General features: G+C 44.5%; 1 protein-coding gene across 6 annotated transcripts in view; it reads right to left on the bottom strand.

The window, feature by feature from the left end:
- Positions 1 to 349: 349 nt before the first annotated feature.
- The window catches only part of TMCO4 (transmembrane and coiled-coil domains 4), an 86,480-nt gene continuing 63,392 nt past the window's right edge, over positions 350 to 23,437 (bottom strand). For 3 of the 6 annotated variants that reach the window (XM_078780252.1, XM_078780251.1, XM_078780253.1), the window contains exons 9-14: positions 8,464 to 8,628; positions 7,290 to 7,426; positions 6,514 to 6,598; positions 6,265 to 6,382; positions 3,650 to 3,767; positions 350 to 3,401 (exon numbers count right to left, since the gene is read on the bottom strand). In XM_078780252.1, coding sequence (XP_078636378.1) covers positions 1,287 to 3,401; positions 3,650 to 3,767; positions 6,265 to 6,382; positions 6,514 to 6,598; positions 7,290 to 7,426; positions 8,464 to 8,628 — 2,738 coding nt within the window. In that variant the 3' untranslated portion in view covers positions 350 to 1,286. Of the gene's footprint in view, positions 3,402 to 3,649; positions 3,768 to 6,264; positions 6,387 to 6,513; positions 6,599 to 7,289; positions 7,427 to 8,463; positions 8,629 to 23,437 lie in introns of all 6 variants that reach the window. The other 3 variants (XM_068120689.2, XM_068120690.2, XM_068120691.2) reach the window with 1 other exon arrangement.

Here is a 23,437-nt window from a genome sequence, read left to right as displayed (position 1 = left end):
AGGGTGCCGGCTTAGGATCCTAGAATCCTGGGTTCGAATCCCGGTCAATCGCTGAATTAACGCCAGGGGGTTGACTCAGCCTGTCATCCTTCCGAGGTCGGCAAATTGAGTACCAGTTCACTGGTAATTCCCTGCTTGTCGTTAAAGGCGGCAAAAAGGGTTGGCGTCAGGAAGGGCATCCGGCCGTAAAAAACATTGCTTCAAAAAGGGGACCAAAAAACAACAACAACCACGGTTCCCGAAAAAGGCCAACCCCCGCTTGCGGGGAAAAATGGCCTCTAAAGGTGTTTTTTTTTTTTGTTTTTTTTTCATTATTATTACCCTCAGTAAAGGCAAAGTTGCAAGTTGACCATGTCTCGTGATCACATTTATTTTCACTCAAATCGTATTACCTGTTTATTGTTCCATTAGAAGACCTTCATAATAACGGCGGGGCATAAATTCCATCGAAAATAAATAATTATATATCACACTCAAAAAATAAAGAAAATGACAACCAAATGTAAAGTGCAGGTATTGACAACAATTACATTCATTAATATGATGACCCTGCTGTATGCAAGACAAAAAAACATCATCATCATCATCTGTAGATCTCGCATAAGTAATGATTATATTAAGTGCTTCAGTGGAACACCAATGAAGGATGAACATTCATGATGGACAATTGAATGAAATGGAGTTAATTAAAAAAACAATTTCACTGTTCACCAATCAATCAACATATTCTCATGTAAGCCAATTGCTTGTCTCACTTAATTTATAAACATGTCATCGTTGTCATTAAAAATTCAAGATTTCTAAACAAGATCACCTAGTGAAAGGACAAAATTCCACCACGTACATTCACTCTGTTTTATGTCAAAAATCCCCTTAATTTTCTACACTATTTTTACAATACCGAGGTGTTGGTTCAGGAATCAACACAGCAGGTTTTGTTGTTGTTCTCCATATATATACATTTTTATTTTTAGCAATCCGATGTCCCAGATAAAGTCCCCCTTATGCTCTCATTTTAAAGATAATAAACTGACATATAGTTTGCATTTCACTTTATCACAACCTCTTCATCTCTCAATGGATTCAGTTTTTCTTTTCTCATGCATCACATCGTTTTTTCATCAGTTTTTTATGCAATATACCCAAATCTTTTCTTTCTTTCATCTTGGTTATTAATGACTGCTAATCTTTGGAACTTACATAAATATTTTCCACTCTTGCATCTTCACCTGGCATGCTCATGTCTTCCTAAAACGAATGTTTTTCCCAGTCCACATTCGTCACCTTCAGTTTCCTTTTTGCATTTCATGTTCATCTTTAATTTCCTTTTGCATTTCATGCTCATCTTCAGTTTGTTTTTGCATTTCATGTTCATCTTTAATTTCCTTTTGCATTTCATGCTCATCTTCAGTTTGTTTTTGCATTGCATGCTCATCTTCTGCTTGTTTTTGCATTTCATGTTCATCTTTAATTTCCTTTTGCATTTCATGCTCATCTTCAGTTTGTTTTTGCATTGCATGCTCATCTTCTGCTTGTTTTTGCATTTCATGCTCATCTTCTGCTTGTTTTTGCACTTCATGCTCATCTTCTGCTTGTTTTTGCATTTCATGTTCATCTTTAATTTCCTTTTGCATTTCATGCTCATCTTCAGTTTGTTTTTGCATTGCATGCTCATCTTCTGCTTGTTTTTGCATTTCATGTTCATCTTTAATTTCCTTTTGCATTTCATGCTCATCTTCAGTTTGTTTTTGCATTGCATGCTCATCTTCTGCTTGTTTTTGCATTTCATGTTCATCTTTAATTTCCTTTTGCATTTCATGCTCATCTTCAGTTTGTTTTTGCATTGCATGCTCATCTTCTGCTTGTTTTTGCATTTCATGCTCATCTTCTGCTTGTTTTTGCATTTCATGTTCATCTTTAATTTCCTTTTGCATTTCATGCTCATCTTCAGTTTGTTTTTGCATTGCATGCTCATCTTCTGCTTGTTTTTGCATTTCATGTTCATCTTTAATTTCCTTTTGCATTTCATGCTCATCTTCAGTTTGTTTTTGCATTGCATGCTCATCTTCTGCTTGTTTTTGCATTTCATGTTCATCTTTAATTTCCTTTTGCATTTCATGCTCATCTTCAGTTTGTTTTTGCATTTCATGTTCATCTTTAATTTCCTTTTGCATTGCATGCTCATCTTCTGCTTGTTTTTGCATTTCATGTTCATCTTTAATTTCCTTTTGCATTGCATGCTCATCTTCTGCTTGTTTTTGCATTTCATGTTCATCTTTAATTTCCTTTTGCATTTCATGCTCATCTTCAGTTTGTTTTTGCATTGCATGCTCATCTTCTGCTTGTTTTTGCATTTCATGTTCATCTTTAATTTCCTTTTGCATTTCATGCTCATCTTCAGTTTGTTTTTGCATTGCATGCTCATCTTCTGCTTGTTTTTGCACTTCATGCTCATCTTCAGTTTCCTTTTGCATTTCATGCTCATCTTCAGTTTGTTTTTGCATTTCATGTTCATCTTTAATTTCCTTTTGCATTTCATGCTCATCTTCAGTTTGTTTTTGCATTGCATGCTCATCTTCTGCTTGTTTTTGCATTTCATGCTCATCTTTAATTTCCTTTTGCATTTCATGCTCATCTTCAGTTTGTTTTTGCATTGCATGCTCATCTTCTGCTTGTTTTTGCATTTCATGCTCATCTTTAATTTCCTTTTGCATTTCATGCTCATCTTCTGCTTGTTTTTGCATTTCATGCTCATCTTCTGCTTGTTTTTGCACTTCATGCTCATCTTCAGTTTCCTTTTGCATTTCATGCACATCTTCAGTTTCTTTTTGCATTGCATGCTCATCTTCAGTTTCCTTTTGCATTCCATGCTCATCTTCTGCTTGTTTTTGCACTTCATGCTCATCTTCTGCTTGTTTTTGCACTTCATGCTCATCTTCAGTTTCCTTTTGCACTTCATGCTCATCTTCAGTTTCTTTTTGCATTTCATGCTCATCTTCAGTTTCGTTTTGCATTGCATGCTCATCTTCAGTTTCCTTTTGCATTCTATGATCATCTTCAGTTTCCTTTTGCATTGCATGATCATCTTCAGTTTCCTTTTGCATTCCATGTTCTTCTTCAGTTTCCTCTTGCATTTCATGTTGCTCAGCATTCTTTCCTTTTTGTATTTCTTGAACCTCGCTCTCATCTGTAATCACCCAAACACCTACTTCCGGTTTCTCCATTCCAAGGTGCATCTTTTCTGCCGAGTGTTCGGCAGCAGTGGCCTTTTCTGCACCACCAGGAAGACACACCAATTGGCCAAGTCCCTTGCTATCAACAGATAGGGCCTCTCGAGTCTTCACACCCATAGTTTTTAATATAACATCCATCTTCTTGTTGTAATCCAGGTGTCCGTCTACCTGGAACATAAGTGGTGGAAAAATATTTCAAATAAGTTTGATCAGTTCCCTTTTTTTCAGTCCACAATGAAGATCAAACTTAAACTATGGAGCGAATTATTATGAATATTGAGTCGGTACTTTCAGCTGAAGTCCTAATAACGCTCCACTAGACTTTCAAATCTTAATATCGTGCTTCCCAGCAATCCAAAGAGCTCGATCGGCATTGTGTGGACAATTGAAGAGCATGTCTGAAATGACAATCTTACTATAGTGGTCAGGTTCACATTGAATATCCGGTGGTTTTCAAGCTCCAAAGGCTGCAGGCCAGCCACACTCAACTCTGCGGATGAACTTCGATACAAGAACTTGAGTAGCCAGTCACCCCTGTGTTGTACAAAGAACAAATTCAGGGAACAGAAAAATTGAAAGTACAAACAAGACCCCCCTCGTGTCTCCCTGTCTTGCCACGTATTAATCTAAAATCCTATATTTGTCAGCCAACATTAATGGTCATTATACTCGTAGATCTTGTTGCCACACCAATGTGTGAGTGTTGATCCTCAGTATAATCTCAATTATTCTTCGGACAATATATACCACTTTAAATATAATTAGTAGGGGTGATCTCAGTTATACAGTTTATGTGACATAATTGACCATGAATATCAGAATAATGTAAAAATCCAAGTCATGTTAAAGTCACTTTTTATCTAGTTTTGTATTATTAACAAAGAGTGCTGCTCTGATCAATGTGTTACTACCTTTTCTTTGCCAAGCTTAAAAAAATTTATGTTATATTTACTTAGTTGTTTGTGTTTTATTTATATGTATTATGTTAGTTAAAGTATCACGGAAACCATATATACTTTACACGATATGTACTTATGATATTATTCTGTTTCAATAATGTAAAAAAATTTTTTTTTTTACTATTTTTTCTTATATTATAATTCTTTTATTTAGTATTCCTATGTTTAAAACTTGATCTTCAATTATTGTCATGACAATGCAGTGTTTAAAGCATACCAGTTTATTAAACATTTGTATATGTCTCAATTTGCTTGGCAAATATATAAATATAATACATATTTTATACATGGACACTGATGTCTGAAAAATATTCTTATCAAATGTACATGTTTTATGTGTGTATTATAATCCCGTTTAAAGTTACTGTTTGTTTTTAAACAGTGATTCAAGGGCAGTCATATGAAGATATTCAGCCTAATAATACTATAATATATACATCGTATCTTGGTAATATAAGCTCATGCCCAGTTGTGAATACACAAGGATGCAATATCATGACTATATGATCTCTTATAATGATTGTACAAGAGCTGCCCTTTTGTAACTGCATTTAAAATATATGTCAATAAATATTACTATTTTCTAAAACGATGTATTGTATTTTGATCACTTTTGCAATTTTAGAATATAATCAACCCATTCAGTTTCTTTCCAGTGCACGAGCCCATTACACAAAATAATGTTGGCTATTGAAGTATATAATAACGCCCATATTTACTCTTTTTGTATACATTACATCAGTTGTTTGTAGAATATATTTGCTGAACATAGTATCAACAGTTCTGCAGCATCATCCTGAACATTTTGGTGTCAACATCATTACATTTGGTCAAGTAGTTTCAAAATTATGACTGGAAATCTGATTTAAAGCATCCCTAAAATGGTGGCCATTTTGATGACATCATAAAATGGTGTTCTCGACGTTTTTGAGATGTCCACCAAGTTTTTTTTGTTTGGGGACTAATAAATATTAGATAGGTAGTTTGCTTTAATCAATAAATGCCCGTGGGACTTTTTAACTAACATATGCTGCCCTACCTACGAAGTGTTTTAGGCAAGAATTTTTTCTTTTTTTCAGAAAAAAATACCATAGCTGCATTTTTCCCCCATTTTTTTTCTTTTTAAATCACTTTATAGTACTATAGTACCTAAGCCATTGTAGCTATGTGAAAGGTGACATTAAATGATCCCCGACCTCATACCTTATTGGATGTAGGGAAGTGTTTTAGGCCTCCACCAAAAAATAGGAAAAAAGGCAAAAAATTATTTATTCAAAATACAAACAGGGTTATAACAGCACCGGGGAACGTTGGGTACCCCTGCTAGTTATCTATACACAAAAAAAGAAAACCAACCTGTTTACTAACACTTGATTTCAGGTTAGGTGGGTGTAATGTACCATAAACAATGAAATATGGGCTTGAGGGTCAGTCAAGGACAATATGCGAGATAATGCCAATGTAAAAAGGTAATAAACAATAACTTTGGTTTTTAAAATACAGACGTCTGAAAAAATTTATCAAAGCAACTTTGTTGGGAGAAAAAAAAAAAACTTTCATTATTTGCAACAACAATGAGCAATTTTAAATTGGATTTATGGTGCAGGTGCAAATTTGAATATGTTGAATAAAATTGCTGAATAATGTATGACTGGTTATGCGATAATAATAATCTCACGTAGACATTTAAGCACTGATAAATGTAACGGTGCATTTGTACAGAAATTAGTCACATGGAATTTTAAATAATGGGGTGAAATACAATCTTGTAATGCAGGCAACATTCATTCATAGTTTTTGGATTAAAAAACCACTGAGATCCTCTAAATCTCCCTCAGATTGGAAAAGGTGGTGCCAATCCTTAGCTGAGCAACTTTGGGAGAATATCAAATCGAGCTGACAACAGGACACCGACTACTGTAGTAGTTGTAGATGAGATGGATGAACTGTAGTTACCTCTGCCAAAGGCGACAATTACTGAAAGGTTGAACGCAAGTTTAAAGGACATACTTGGCGTCTAATGGCAATATGATCAGGAAAAATAAAGTAATTCGTATGGAAAAAGTAGTAACCTGCAGTAGCCATTGATAATCCTTCCAGCTACAAGATGGACAATTGGCTGCCAATGGGTAGCAGAGCCAGGAGCCGGTGCTCCCAGCAATATCACATCCTCCAGCAACCCCACTCCACCTCCAGTTGGGATGAAGAACAATGCAGTCGTCACAGGAAATTATTCATGCCAACACTAAAGAAAGCAAAATCACAAATAACGCTCCATTACTAATGTCAGCAGCAAAGCACCATCATCATTCGTGCCTAACCTTCTGCCTTGGACATCTCTTGCAGACAGTAGAATATGACCCGAGCTCCTAAGCTAAATCCAATGAGACTCACGGGACGCTGGCCCTGCAAGAAGGCGAAAGACACATAGTTATTCCCACAAAATAAGCAATATAAAAGAATGCAGTTTGATCGAAATTATTCCAGCAAGACAAACAATTCAAAGAAAAAAAAACCCCCTCTACGCATACAAACTGAGAAAGCAATAACACGTTATTGATGCATTTTCTTAAAAAAAACATTTCGTTATTGATGTTAAAAACAATCTCAAAATGATGCATTTCCAAATTTGTGATTCTGGAAAATAGTTTACCATTTTGTGATTTACTACCTCTGCCAACGAGAGGTGGACAGAGGTTATATTTTCACTCCTGTCTGTCTGACTGTGAGCAGAACATTTCAAAAAGTTATGAATGGATTTGGACGAAACTTGGTGGACACGTTGGGTGTGTTACAAAGCCGAGTTGATTCGATTTTGGTGAAGATCCGGATCTAGGATGCTAGATTTTTTTTAAGTGATTGTTCATCATTGAGAGAGGGGGCCAAAAACGATACATAGCATGATATCTCAAATAGTTGTGGGCAGATTATGACAAAACTTGGTGGATGAGTTGGTTAGGTGACAACAACAAGCCAATTAGATTTTGGTTCACGTCCGAATCTAGATCCAGTCTATCAGTGGGATACAAAACGTAAACAGTTCAGCCTGGTGGAGGTATGCTCCCAACCAAGTGCCATTCCAGTTTGTCTTGTTTACCTGCTCTCGAGATAGGAGAACACGAGCCAGTTGCTTTCCCGTTTCAGCTGCACGATTAACACACACAGCCCAGGGGTTATCTATAAGGCTGGCTGCGGCGATGAGGGATGCTGGCCAGGCCAGAGCTGCAATTATACCTGTGTACACAGGCGTACACCCACGTATAAAAAAAACAAATACCATTGTCCATGCAAAGCCAAAGAAAAGTATGCTTCAGGCTCAAGAAAACTACAAGGTATCAACTGAAAATTAATATCTAGTATATGCACAAGTGCAGCAATGCTAATTAATTTTAGACCCTCTATTGTTGACCTTGTACTATCTCCTGAAAAGAAGCTCATAACTGCAGATGACCTGGTCATCTGCGACCCTGTCATTTGCCTTGCAACAAGTTTTAGCTCTTACACGAGCCTCGGTCTTCCATACAAAAAAAAGAAAAGAAAAAAAAAGAGAGATGATGATGATGATGATGATGATCATGATGATGATGATGATTTTATGAATGGGGACTAAACAAATGACTGACCATCAATATCTGAACCACTCAGCATCCCTACCTTGAATTATAACCTCCTCAGCCCTAGTAATATATCCAGAGTACTGAACATCCACAAGAGAGGGTGCTAAGGTTGATGGTACTGTATAACAAGCAATACCAAATGAAACCTGCTTGACAAAAAAACACCTTTAGAGGCCATTTTTCCCCGCAAGCGGGGGTTGGCCTGTTTCGGGGACCGTGGTTGTTGTTGTTTTTTTGGTCCCCTTTTTGAAGCAATGTTTTACGGCCAGATGCCCTTCCTGCCGCCAACCCTTTTTGTCGCCTTTTTACGACAAACAGGGAATTACCAGTGAACTGGTACTCAATTTGCCGACCTCGGAAGGATGAACAGGCTGAGTCAGCCCCCCTGGCGTTAATTCAGCGATCGACCGTGATTCGAACCCAGGATCCGAGGATCCTAAGCTGGCACCCTAGCCGCTAGCCCAACACCAGGGTTTGACAGACTGAACAAAAAGGCCATGGAGGGTAATTTCGTTCTGAAATCCAAATTATGCTGCTGGAAATTTGCCAAAGCTTTCAACGAATAAGAAAACATCTCACTTGTGTCCAGGTTCATTCAACAAACCAAACTACATTCTGTGGTTTAAACCTAGCACAGCCCGACATTAAGCATACCAGAGAGCACAGTGAACTTGAGGGCCTCCTGGGCAGCCATGTTGACGAGCCCATTGATGATGCTCTCGAAAGCATTGCCCAACTTCAGCAGGTATTGAGACTCCCACACCAGGCAGTACTGCTCATGAGACTGCTGCAAGTTGCTCCAAGGGGCCTGAAAACTTCCTTGAAATGCAAGGCATATTGATCAGTGTGCAAGTGTATCAATCGGTAATGGCAGGTTTTAACGAATAATAAAAAGCAGGGCAGCTTAGCATGAAAGAGAAGTGATGCACGGTGCCTGCTCCACTTTGTAAAGCTCTTCTGTATTAATGCCTGAACCACATTTAAATGCTGTGTGTGTGTGATTATATATTTATATCAAACAAAAATTTCATTGATGCCAAAACATTAAAGCAAGCAAATCACAAAGTACATATACTGTGTTTGTGTGTTTTTATATATATATATATATATATATATATATATATATATATATATATATATATATATATATATATATATATATATATATATTGTTACGGATCCGGGGGACGGCACTCCCGTTAGCAAGGGGGGTTTAATCCCCTTGTCTTGTTAAGCTGGCCGTCCAACCGGTCCTGGGGGTACGACGTCACGCCCGGTCAGCACTGAATAGGGTAGTAGGCCAATCCTTCCTAGGACCTAAGTACCAGTGCCTTCCGGTACGTGAGAAAATACTCCCGCCCGAACCGCAGCGTAATTGATGGATTGCGCCGAGTGAAGCAAGCCGCGACGCGGGCCATTAACAGATGACGAAACCCGATTGTAAGCGGTTCGGCCGAAATCGCGCCACAGGTACTCAATGGGGAAATCACTAAAGCGATCGGACGAGAAAGAAGCCAGAGAATAAGAAGGAACAGGGATTTATTTACTATTTACACAAAAACCAAAACCAAGAAGAAGGGGACGAAAGTAATTTACAGGGCGAAGAAGAAGAAGATACACAGGGCAATTCTTAAACACTCTTACTTATACCCAGGGACAAGACAAACAGAACAAACTCACGTACACTAATGGGGTTTTCAGGCAGGAATGGCGGGAAGGATGAGAAGGGCAGACGGTCCACAGGACTGGTGGGCAGGGAGGTTCGGGAATCGCGGCACGCCGTTGGTGGCCCACATGCATGCCCTCGCTCTTTGTTCAGCAAAACCCGGTCGTCAGCGCGTCTCTCTCCAGTGCTCCTTCCTCATGCGTCTCCAACACTCATCTCTCTCCAGCTCATCTCGTGCTCCCTTCGACTCTCTTGCACCTCCTCCCACGTCTCTGCCTTCTCACCGTCTCTCGTGGGGGCCTCGCGCCAAGGGTTTTATTACCACGCCCTTGGAACCCTCTCGAACTCTCCAGACGTTTCTTGCCACGCCCTATCAAGCCATGCCCACTGAGCCCTGGTTGGTTGTTAATGGCTCTCTGGCTCCACCTTTGATGACGAGGTGGTGCCACGCCCGTGCTCTGGCGGCTCCTCCCTCCGTCTCGGCCTCGTGCGTAATGGAGTTTGGCGTCAAGCAGCGAACGCTGCTGGGCGAGTAGAGGCGGTGTGATGCCCATGAAAACAGCCCAACTGTTACTGGCAGCGAACACTGCCTTACCGCTACTGCACTTGAAGAGCGGGAGACGATTGGGGAAAATTGAAAGGGGAACTATCTTATTTGATTGATGCAACGTAGGGTCACACTATTGGGAACACAGCCTTACCTGAAACACACAATAATGACATAACTGATCCTAAAGAGTCAGAAGTGTTGTACATGGACTAACTAAGGTGCAATCTTTAATTAACAGCCAATTAAGGGGACATGTACACAGGGGTCATTTATAAGGGAATTTACTACTAAATTTACATGTGAAGGTTCTAAAACCCATAACAATATATATATATATATTGTTGCGGATCTCACCGTCGGCCCCTTTTCCCCTTACCAAGGGGGGATTTATCCCCTTGTCTGCGACTGACCGACGTGAGTCCTGAAGCTGCCCAGCTCCCTCCAGAGAGGCAGGTGAGCAACCTCGTTCGAGACCGCGGACAAGATGTTATTTGCCGAGCGGATTAGCAGCTGCGGCTCGAACCATTAACAAAAACTAGATTCTTATTCGTTGGCCAAATCGTGCCACAGGTATTCAATGATGGAAAAGACAAGGACGAACGGATGTGAAGGAAAGAAGGCAGAGTAAGGAAGAACAGGATTTATTAATTATTTACACACAACCAAAGCAGAAAAGAAATGAAATGCAATTTACAGGGAAATGGAAGGATCAGAAGGACACAGAGCAATTTCTAGCTTACCTATACAGTCTTACTTATTCCCAGGGACAACATAAAGGACAGACGACAATCAGACTTACACGGGGAATGAAGCAGAAATGAATGGCAGGAGGTGGATGGCTGGACGGACGAGAAGGTGGGATCACAGGGCGGGAAGGATGCGGGCCCGGTTGGTGTGATGGCGCGGCTCGAGGTGAGCAGCCGCCGACCCTCCTCGATCGTGTTCGCACGGCTGCGTTGCTTCGCGGCCGCGGTCGAAACTGCCGTCAAGGCTCAAAGCTGCGGTGGATTCAAAGCTGCGGTGGTCTCTCGCTTATCTGTGGTTCATCTCCCGCATCTCCCGCATCTCTCTCATCTGACTCCGCAGTCCTTCCCCACCCCCTTTTATGAGGCGCGTCGCGATCAAGCCGCCGGCCTGTTGGAAACGCCCATCGGTGAGCTTGTCTCGGCCTTGATTGGTCGCGAGGGCTCACCGATCCCGCCCCTTGAGGAGGCGTTGGCAAAGCCATGCCTTGTTCCTGGCGCTTTGCTGACTCCTCCCACCTTCTGCTCCGAGATGACCTCGTGTTCAATGGAGTCTTGGGGTAAAGGTGATGCGAATAACCCCACCCAAAGTTACTGGCACTTTGAAGAGGCCATGGGGTGTCGGAGGGATCTATCTTATGTCATTCGATGCAATGCAGAGTCAACTAATGGGAAACAGAGCCTTAAACTACATAGAATAAGAAATAACTATTTAGAAGGGTATATGATTTTCTACGTGCATGCGATGGATTAACTAAGGGGACGACCTTTGATCTTTACACTTAACGGAGGTATTTACAAGGATCATTACACTATTTACAGAGGGTGATATTTACAACAAAGGATTCTCAAATCCGCAACATATATATATATATATATATATATATATATATATATATATATATATATATATATATATATATACACACACACATACATACATACATACATACATACATACATACATATATATATATATATATATATATATATATATATATATATATATATATATATATATATATATATATATATATATATATATACAGTGGTACCTCGGCTTACGAGTTTAATCCGTTCCGTGACGGAGCTCGTAAGCCAAATCGCTCGTAAGTCAAAGCAAATTTTCCCATTCAAATGCATTGAAATGCTATTAATCCGTTCCAGCCTCAAAAAAAAAACACCAATTTTTTTTGTTAGGTGCTTTTAAATAACAAAAATGTACTTTATAAATAACAAATAATGTATAAACAAGCACGACCTCGTATATACTGTACATAATACAAGAGAATGTAAAGAAATAAACTGGACCTCTATCCATGAAGATATGGAGAAGTTGTTGTTTGTGTGGTTGAAGGAGAAGCAGCTCGCAGGAGATACCGTGACCGAGAGCATCATGTGTTTGAAAAGATTGAAACTCGGATATCGAGCACGGACCACGAGGTGTTTTTTCTTTTTTCTTAATCTCGGTTTCAGTGAACTTTTGCTCTGTGCTCACGTGTACTGTACCTGTACCTGTAATGGTACGTCAGAGGATGGCACCTGTTGTCATCATATTAAGTGCAAGATGTTCTGCATCGTAAGTTGGTACACCGTGGTCTTTCGGCGGTGTTTAAGCCGGCCGTCTTGGCTTCTGTCACCATTGGCATTGAGTCTTTCGATGTAGGTAGGTCGTTGTGTGCCGGTGCCTTGGCCGAATTCCTTCATTGCTGCATTGTTAGCTCACCTGGTTTTTTATACCACATCTTTGGTTATCGGACCAGCGAATGACGTCATCTCCAAAGTATGGCTTATTCTCACTTGTCTTGGACGATCTTCTACTTCTAGCCTTCCACCGTGCATTTGGTGTCCACTGTACTTACTGTACAGTGCCTGGTAAAATTGATGTAATGGGTTTTTGACCGTCAACGCCATGAACCGCTAACACTCAAAAGCCCATTTATCGCGCCTTATAAAGCAAAACGCAAACCGAAAGCCATGCCTCTCAAGCGAGGCGTGCTTCCGTGGTCACGTGATCCACAGGTGTAGCTCATTATACCCGCACGCGCGACACGCTTTGGCGGTCACGTGACCAGCCACTCTGGAGGCGGGGATCCCCGCCGATGACGTCACCGGCTGGAGCAAGGAGATTCCTCGCTAATGTATTTCGACGATTGCGTGTTTTATATCCAAGCAGAGATGCTTTCACGGCAAGATAACCACGTGACCGGAACCGGAAGCCACAACCGGAAAATTCAAAAAAATAAATTTTTTGAGCTCGTACATCGGATCTCGGCTCGTATCCCAAAGCAACAAACCGCCCGAGCGACGGCTCGTATCCCGAAAAACTCGTACGTTGGGGCACTCGTAAGCCGAGGTACCACTGTATATATATATATATATATATATATATATATATATATATATAGTTGCGGTTTTGAGAACCCACACTTGTAAATATGACATCATTAAAAGGTTAAAGGTTGCACCCCATAGTTAGGCCACAAGCAACACGTAGGTCACCATAAGACTTCAGTTATTTCATTAGTATGTGTTTAGATAAGGCAGTGTTTCCAATAGTTGAATCTGCATTGTGTCAATCAAATAAGAAGCAGGCCCAATCCATTCATTTTGCCAGCCTCCCTCTCCAAGCGGCGCCATTAAGCGCGCCCTCCTGTCTGTGCCCCATGGCCCTCCCAATTTGGTACGCTCCTCGGCCAGCAGCAGCAGCGTTCGCAGCCTTGCTGGGCTTCCGCCCAAACGCCGCCATAAGCCACAAGGTGAGGCCTGAGAAAGGGGGCGGAGCGCCAGGAAGAAGGTGTGGCCACGTAAACCCACCATCAGGGCGTGGCCGGTAAGCAAGCACCAGCCAACCAGGGCTGAGGTAAGATCGCCTGACAGGCGTGGTTTTTGGGCTCGCGGAGCGATTGCTGCTCGACTTATAAAAGCGCGAACGCAAAGCCCTTTCACAGGACTCTCGCGAAGCACTCGAGTGGAAGGTTGGCATTTGAGAAGGACATATACGGCAGCGCTCGTGAAGGAGGACTACTGTGATTTGAAGGACTGACTAGAAGAGCGCGCTTGTGAAAGGACTCTGGTTGGAACCTTGTGCTAAAGCAGGACATTGGAGAGAGGGGGCGTTTGGCACGAGCGTGCACTTATTACATACGCCGCTACGACACCAGCCTTCCCCCCGTTATATAAGTGTCCGTTCGCGTTCCACTACACGCGGAGCTGCCTGCCGGGTTTCGTTCGTTGGACCGGAGCCTGGACCGGAGCCGGGCTGGAGCCTGGACACGCTGGTGACCATCAACCATCTACAATCCCTGTGTGAGTGTCTGAGACGGGCCCGTTTGTCTGGGGTATTAAGAATAAGACTGTTTAAGGCTGCCCTGTGTGCTTCTTCTTCCTCTTCCTGTCCTGTACATTTATTTCGTTTCCTCTTCTTTCTTTGTACATAATTAATAAACCAATCTTTGTTCTTCCTATTTTCTGGGTTTCCTCTCCATCCGATCGCATCAGTCTTTTCTCCATTGGGTAAACGTGGCACGATCGGAACCGCCATAATCGGGTCGTCATTGTTAACGGCCCGAATTGCGGCTCGCTTCGCTCGGCGTGTCCACTAACGCCATGGTTCGGGCGGGAGTTATTTCCATGCTTCGCGGTCGGTGTTCGTAATTAGGTATTTGGGACTAAGTTGACCAATAACCCGACCTAATACCGACCGGAAGGAGCGTATAACTTCCAGGACTTGCGTCGGCCAGATCAAAGGAAAAGGGGATTAACCCCCCCTTGATAAGGGGAGAGCCGACGTTCGAGATCCGCAACAATATATATATATATATATATATATATATATATATATGTATATATATATATATATATATACATATATATATATATACATATATATATATATATATATATATATATACAGGGTGAGTCAGAAGTAGTGCCCGATTTCTGTAAATATATATATATATATATATATATATATATATATATAAAACACAGTTTGTGTGTGTGTGTGTGTGTGTGTGTGTGTGTGTGTGTGTGTGTGTGTGTGTGTGTGTGTAATGTTACCGATAGACTCCTAAACGGAGAGGCTCACGTACTTGATATTTGGCACAGACATGGCCATTGAGCCTGGGACGAACATGGCCGACCTAAAAATTTATTTCATAATATTGTTACAGGTCGCGGACAGATGTTATAGACCGAGCGGTGGTGTAAGACCGCGACCTAACAAAACTCACCCGATTCACCCAGAACTTTGGCCGTATCGCACCGTAGCTGCTCAATGAGGGAAAAGACAAAAACGACGCAATGCAAGAGGAAAAGGAATTAAAACGAGAAGACGTACAGACGAGTAATGGGGTTTATTATTTACACACACAAGCAAAAAGGAGCAATTAAGTTTATTTACAACACATAAGACGCAGGTGACACAGTGCAAATACTAGCTTATCTACAGGCTTAACTTATCCCAGGACAGAACAAACAAAAGACACTGACTCACGCGGGGAATTGCAGGAATCGCAGGATGTGGAGGGCTGGAGGGAGAGGGAGGTCCAAAGGGGGGTCATGCAGCACGATCGGCGCGTTTAGCAGCCGCCGTTCCTTTTCGGCCCTGCTCCAAACCGCCGCCCAGGCCCCAAGCGGCTGCCGGGTGTCGCTGCTGCTGCCGCCTCCACTTGCCTTGCCAGGCCTTGTCCCACTCGTCTAAACCCTCAACTCTTTCTTGGTCCCTCACTCTTTACCACCACTCTCTTGACGACCAACTCAGACCAACTCAGACCTCTCTCACCAAGACCAACCCTTTGTGACCAACCGACTCAGACCCTCTACTGGCAACCGACTCAGACCAACTCAGAGTGCATCTCTCACCAACTCCTCGTGACCACTTCCGTTTTGCGCCTTTTATAGCGCCTCCAGCGATTACGCCCCCGGCGTTTTGGACACGCCCATCGGGGTGCTCACCTCGGCCCTGGTTGGTCGCGCGACCCTCGGGCTCCGCCCTGGATGACGACGGGCGGGCACGCCCCTCCTCCCCTCTGACGAGGTGGAGACACGCCTTTCTTCTCCGACTCAAAGCACATGGTCAATGGCGGTTATTGGAGGGGAGGTGATTGGGAATCGAGGGCTCAGCAGTGACGAGAGGGGATGTAATATGGAAATGGAGGTTTTGGGGATGGGAAGGAAAGGGAGATTTTTGGGGATGGGAAGGAAAGGGAGATTTTTGGGGATGGGAAGGAAAGGGGATCTATTCTCTTTCACTGGTGCAATGGAGTATTTCAATTAATGGAAGACACAGCCTTACACTAATACACATAATAAGGATATAACTGTCAAAAAAGATATATCGTGTCCTGCATGTATGTTTTATGGACTAACTACGGAAACGCCCTTTGACCTTTATACAACCACAAACGGAGGGAGGAGGGGTGATATTTTACAACAACCTTTTACAACAACCTTTTACAACAACGTTTTACAACAACAATAAAATAAAAAAAACATTCTCATATCCACAACACTGCACCCTCCTCCCCTTAGGCACGTCCCGGGCCTATAACTTTTACCTTAGTGTGGCACGTAGGTGTAGTTCCCTCTACTTTTAACCTGACCCTGAGTGCGACAGTTTTAAAACATAATAAATGTGTCCCGCTGCTCCATTGCACCCTGCCTAACAGACTTACGCCCACAGTTAACCGAATTGCGGAATGGTCTTCAAACTACACACTGACGGTGGGAAGCATTATTTACAATTGACGCTATTTTTATTTACAAAACTAACCCAGGACCTGTAATTGTTCTTTCTGGGGGGAGACAGTCTGCTCTGCATCGACGCACCATGAACGCACCCAAAAACGCACCAATACAAGCTCAAGCACCAATCGGTGCAGTCACCATTGTTCATCAATGTTCAACAATAAAATAAAATCAACAACCCCTAACCCTGCAGGTGGTCTCTTGCTCTTCGGCTCCCTCTGCTGGTGATTATTATTTGTCTTCCAGATGTTGTCATTTTCATTTTGCTTTGCTTACTGGCGGCCTATTTTCAATAAAGTGTGCCCAATGTGTCCTTTTTTATTTGCTTTATTTATGGCCCACAGGGCCGACTATGTGTGGTTCACCTGTGGGGCACCGGTGCCCTGTGGCCAAGGTCCGCCAGCAAGATTTCGGGCCCTCATGGTCGGTTCCAGCAGAGGGGCCATGCCCCAACCCATGGGGTCCATAAGTGGTGCTCGGCCACAGGCATGTGGTCCATAATGTGGTGCATCGATGCAGACAGCTGGTTCTGGGAATTTCGGGCGCACAATGGCCGACCCACGCACGCTCCCCTCGGCGCCCAACGGCGCACAGGTCATGTGGGAGACAAAAGGGGAAAGACAATTGAGCGAGGGGTAAGGTCACAAGGGTACACATCAATAAGGCAATGCAAGGCGAAATGCGTACGGAGGGCGAAGTGAGAAAGCTCGTCCCTACCGTATGTCACCCCCCTGTCACCTACCCTACCCTTGCCCTTACCCCATATGTACAAAAATCTACCCATTTACAAATTCGTCACTACTGTCACGTCTTCCCCATATTTCCCCTATACCAAATTCGTCTCCACAATCCCTCTACTTCAAAATTTGCCATCACCAATTCATCATCAATCCTCATAAGGAGGGAGAGATGGAATTACGCACAATGTCACACCCACGTCATGATGCGTCTCACAATCCAAACATTTGCACAGTAAAAATAATAAGACATGGCATGGTGCGGAGTACCTGTCACCTCAGGTGAGTGGATGCAGATGGTGCGAGGAGATCCTTCATCCTAACTATTCTCTAAATGATTTTAACACACTTTACACTACCCGGGGTCTTTCCCTGCCAATCCATTGGCCAACTTACACTATGGGTTCTAATAACCAATTCCCATTGCTCAAACTGTGGTGCTTCTCAATTTGGGGTCTCACTCCCCCGATTCATCTCCCGGTGCCCTCGCACAATTTCTGGGCTGCGACGTGTAACTCTCCCAGCAGGTCTACCCACCTGCACACCTCCACCACTGTAGTTGCCACCCGAGCTTACCTAGCTCCTCACCCTAACCTATCTAACTGGGGCAGGCCCCTCCTGGCTCTGTCACCCCACTCGGTGCCCTCTGGCACTGGGCTACCCGGGTCCGTCCTCCGGATCCTCGGGCCCCATCCACAACAACTACTACCGGCTCCCAGAGCCCACCTGCGGCCTCACCTGGCCGACATCCTCAGTGGTGGAGCGCCCAACCAACTACACACACTAACAGGCTACACGCCCAGCCATTTCCACGACACTAATGCACCCATCCAAATACCATTCTTTCACCTCGCACCACAGATGCCAATATCCAACCACAATTTACCTGTACCCTCTACCTAACACTTACACTACCCGCCCCGGGTATCCGTGATGGGGGTCCACTCTTCCCCCATTCACACCTTCGCACCATCCACTCCACTCCACAATTTCCACCATACTCACTCCACGACCATCCATTCCAATACTCCATACCATTTATTCCATACACCTGTCTTTCATTCACCTGTCGTTGCACACCTGTGCAATCCTACCTGGTGCCACCTGCACCCTCCTCCTCTTCCTGGACCAGTTGGTCAACACAACACACAATCACCACTACTCCCTCATACACTGCTCCACACACCTGTTCAGTTGCACACCTGTGCAATCACACCTGTTCAATCACACCTGTTCAATCACACCTGTTCAATCCTCACACACACGGCATCATCTCAGCTAACTACTCCCCTCTGAAACTTGCGCTTCCCAGTCGTCCCTTTAAACTATTGCGCTCCCACGTCATTATAATCCACACTAATCTACCTGCGTCCCCACTACAGGTATCAGTCACTAACTAAACTTAACGTTACCTAATGTCATCTTCGCTAGGGCCCTATCAATATCCTAACCCACCCGGGCTAGTTTTCACTGCCATACACCCCATAGACTATAGCTCCTTTGCCCCACCTGTGAGGGATGGTGGATTTGCCATCCCACCACATCGGGGGTCTCTCACTACCAATTTCGCTCGTCCAAATCCAACAATTCAAAATTTTTCCATTTACTGCCAATTCTATTCACTTTTCTAAATTTCGTTTTAAATCACTATCACTATCACCCTCACCCGTCTACTTATTACATCCTCTCGGTGCGCCAATTCACGTCTACAGCCCGGCTTCGTACAGCCGAGCAATGAACGCGGATTCTTTTGTGCCGGCGGCTGGATGCGTCCCGCATTCGGGGCAGGGGCGGGGGCTTACCCGGGCCGAGATCCCACGCACCACCTCGGCGTGGAGCCATCCAATGTCCCGATCTCGACCTGCCGGCACCTCTCCACAAAACGTGGTCGCCATAACGACCCGTCCTATCGGGCTGCCCGCTCCGCCTAGTGGAGCCCGGACGCGGCCGTTCCACGCGAGGCCCAGCGTGGATCGCGCACGGCGGTCCTTTCGAACCCGCCGTGGCTCGGATCCCCGCTGGTTCTCGCGGCACGCGAAGCCCGGCACGCACCGAGGGCCCGATTCGGCTATAAGTCGCCCTCACCGCTAAACCGGTTACCGTCGACGCCTCACCTGGATGCTTACAAGCATACGCTACCCCTTTCTTGCTCATACATGCAGCCGTTTCCATGCTCCTCGTCGTACCGTTTCTTACACACCTCGGTACACTCATTCCGCTCGCCGACTTGGTCACACACCCGACCACCGAACACTTTGGCACACATTCGTTGGTCGCACACCTCACCAACACACCTCTTCGCGAACTCCCGGATCCAAACCAATCCCCAAGCCGACTGAAGCTTTCCTCACATCATATACATTGCCACTCACCTCTGTACATCGTCTCCGCACCTCCTTTGCCACCTGCAAACTCTTTATTTGGTTAGTGAGCACCTCATCATGATTTGAACACAGACCTTGTACATATTCCATGACTTCCTCCTTTATCTCCCTCTTAGTTTCCCTCCGTCTCTTCTTAATTTCACTCACCCCCTCTTCCACCTCCTCTAATTTTTCCTTTACCTCCTTCAGCTCCCGGTGCGCCCCCTCTATTTCTTCCTCCATCGCTACTTTAACCGTTTCTATGTGCGTCCTTACCTCCCGGTCCTTCGTCTCCATTACTTCTGTCACCTCTTCCAACCTCTTCGTCAATCCCTCATGTACCATTTGACATTCCTTTTGTGTCGCTATTAATTCATTTTTAATGTCCTTTTGTGTCGCTTTTAAACCCCCGATGATTGCAGTGTTCTTTTCCACTTGGTCCGCTAGTTCCTTTTGTCCCACTGTCAGCTGTTCTACTCCTTTCGTCAGATCTTCTATTCCCCCCTGTAACTTTGCCGTATTATTTCTCACCTCTTTCTCTATACGCTTTTCGCCTCGCTTTACCTCCTCGCGTAGCCCCGAGACCTCCTCACCCACACCCCGTCGTATCTCCTCCTTCATCTCCCCCATCTCTTTTGTAGATGCCACCCTCATCTGTCCCAATTCATCCCTCTGAGCATCCAGTTTGGTTTCTACCCCGATTTTTACCTCCTCTATCTGCTCTCCCATTTGTTTAATTTCTCGGGCGGATTGCTCCCCTATCTCCCGCAATTTGCCTTCCATCCTGTTTTCTAGCCCCATTAACCCATTTTTCACCCCTTCTAACTGATTCTCCTGGGCAGCCATTCTATTTTCCACCCCCGTTAACCCATTCTTTACTTCTTTTATCCCGTTGTCTAACCCCTCAAAATTATTGTCTAACTTCCCAAATTTCTTGTCTAACTCCTCCCCAGTACCCCTCGCTTCGTCCCTCATTACCCCCATTTGGCCCCCCATTACGCCCATTTGGCCCCCCATTACGCCCAATTGCTCACTCTGAGCCCTTATTTGCTCACTCTGAGCATCCATAAGGGCCTTCATTTGGATCATAAAAAGGCCCCAATCCATCGGCGGCGCTGCTACGGTCACGGGCGTGGCTAAATTTGGCGCCACAATAACCATGTGCGCGAGGCCGCCATTTTGTGCACCTGATACACCCTCAACCACCTCATTGCTCTCCTCTTCCCTTTCTTCCCCGAAGTCCTGGGTTACTTCTAACCCCTCTATCTCTCCCACCGGCATCCCGTCGCCTTGAACAGCCATGGCGCGATTTCAAAATTCGGGTTTTACTTTATAAAACAAAATAAATTTCGGTACTTTATAATTTTGAGCGCGTGAAGCGCGCTCCGGATCGATCTCACTCCCCGACACCAATTGTTACAGGTCGCGGACAGATGTTATAGACCGAGCGGTGGTGTAAGACCGCGACCTAACAAAACTCACCCGATTCACCCAGAACTTTGGCCGTATCGCACCGTAGCTGCTCAATGAGGGAAAAGACAAAAACGACGCAATGCAAGAGGAAAAGGAATTAAAACGAGAAGACGTACAGACGAGTAATGGGGTTTATTATTTACACACACAAGCAAAAAGGAGCAATTAAGTTTATTTACAACACATAAGACGCAGGTGACACAGTGCAAATACTAGCTTATCTACAGGCTTAACTTATCCCAGGACAGAACAAACAAAAGACACTGACTCACGCGGGGAATTGCAGGAATCGCAGGATGTGGAGGGCTGGAGGGAGAGGGAGGTCCAAAGGGGGGTCATGCAGCACGATCGGCGCGTTTAGCAGCCGCCGTTCCTTTTCGGCCCTGCTCCAAACCGCCGCCCAGGCCCCAAGCGGCTGCCGGGTGTCGCTGCTGCTGCCGCCTCCACTTGCCTTGCCAGGCCTTGTCCCACTCGTCTAAACCCTCAACTCTTTCTTGGTCCCTCACTCTTTACCACCACTCTCTTGACGACCAACTCAGACCAACTCAGACCTCTCTCACCAAGACCAACCCTTTGTGACCAACCGACTCAGACCCTCTACTGGCAACCGACTCAGACCAACTCAGAGTGCATCTCTCACCAACTCCTCGTGACCACTTCCGTTTTGCGCCTTTTATAGCGCCTCCAGCGATTACGCCCCCGGCGTTTTGGACACGCCCATCGGGGTGCTCACCTCGGCCCTGGTTGGTCGCGCGACCCTCGGGCTCCGCCCTGGATGACGACGGGCGGGCACGCCCCTCCTCCCCTCTGACGAGGTGGAGACACGCCTTTCTTCTCCGACTCAAAGCACATGGTCAATGGCGGTTATTGGAGGGGAGGTGATTGGGAATCGAGGGCTCAGCAGTGACGAGAGGGGATGTAATATGGAAATGGAGGTTTTGGGGATGGGAAGGAAAGGGAGATTTTTGGGGATGGGAAGGAAAGGGAGATTTTTGGGGATGGGAAGGAAAGGGGATCTATTCTCTTTCACTGGTGCAATGGAGTATTTCAATTAATGGAAGACACAGCCTTACACTAATACACATAATAAGGATATAACTGTCAAAAAAGATATATCGTGTCCTGCATGTATGTTTTATGGACTAACTACGGAAACGCCCTTTGACCTTTATACAACCACAAACGGAGGGAGGAGGGGTGATATTTTACAACAACCTTTTACAACAACGTTTTACAACAACAATAAAATAAAAAAAACATTCTCATATCCACAACAATATTTTTAAACCATATTTTTACCTCAGCGCATTTCAGCGAGGACTTTATGCACGGAATCTGACCGGTCGCAGAGCAGCGCGCTGATTCGCTCAGAGCGATCACGTGATGTTCCTTGCCGCCATTAACTCAGTTACGTGTTCGCACGTATTTCAGAGCGAAAAGCAATTGCCTTTTTTCACATTTCAGCGACGAACATTGCCATTCACACCACATAGGTTTTTTTCCCTTTCATCTTTAGAATTAGATCCATATTTTTTACCTTAACGTAGCGCATTATGGCTCTCTCGAGCTCGAGTTAGCCAATCACCTGGGACCATGAGGCCACGTTGGCCACGCCCACGACAGGACGCAGAGTTGCAATCGATCGCTCAGAGCGATCACGTGATGTTCCTTGCCGCGCGATTGCGTTTTTTCACATTTGAGCGAGGAACATTGCCATTCACAGCACATAGGTTTTTTTTTTTTCATCTTCAGATCCATATTTTTTGCCATAATATGGCGCATTATGGCTCTCTCGAGCTCGAGTTAGCCAATCACCTGGGAGCATGAGGCCACGTTGGCCACGCCCACGACACAACGCAGGCAGGGTAGCAACCGTGCGTTTGCGTCATTTCTTACCACGTGTAAACGTGGTATTTTGTCTACGAGTATTTTGAATTTGGTATTTTGAATTTATCTACGAGTGAGTGACTGGAAGACTGACTGTGATAAAAGCAATGGCACCGAAGAAAAGAAATTTGTCACGTTCAACCTCCCGCGCAAGGAAAATCGCTGATCGGAGACTCCATGAAGCCGATGAAGGTACTTTTCACCATCGACAAGCCAATCAAGAACGTGTCTCTAGATTCAGACAGCGAGAGACAGAAGATGAGACAGAGGCACATCTAAACGCCAATCAACAATGTCTGGCGAGGGCCAGACAGCGAGAGACAGAAGATGAGACAGAGGTACGTCTGAACGCTAATCAACAACGTGTGTGTAGCGAGGGCCAGACAGCGAGAGACAGAAGATGAGACAGAGGCACGTCTAAACGCCAATCAACAATGTCTGGCGAGGGCCAGACAGCG

Source organism: Myxine glutinosa, chromosome 6 (genome assembly GCF_964187855.1).
Source record: "Myxine glutinosa chromosome 6, kmMyxGlut1.1, whole genome shotgun sequence".
Taxonomy (NCBI): Eukaryota; Metazoa; Chordata; class Myxini; order Myxiniformes; family Myxinidae; genus Myxine; species Myxine glutinosa.
Note: the sequence above shows the minus strand (reverse complement) of the source record. Positions and strands in the feature narration are given on the sequence as shown.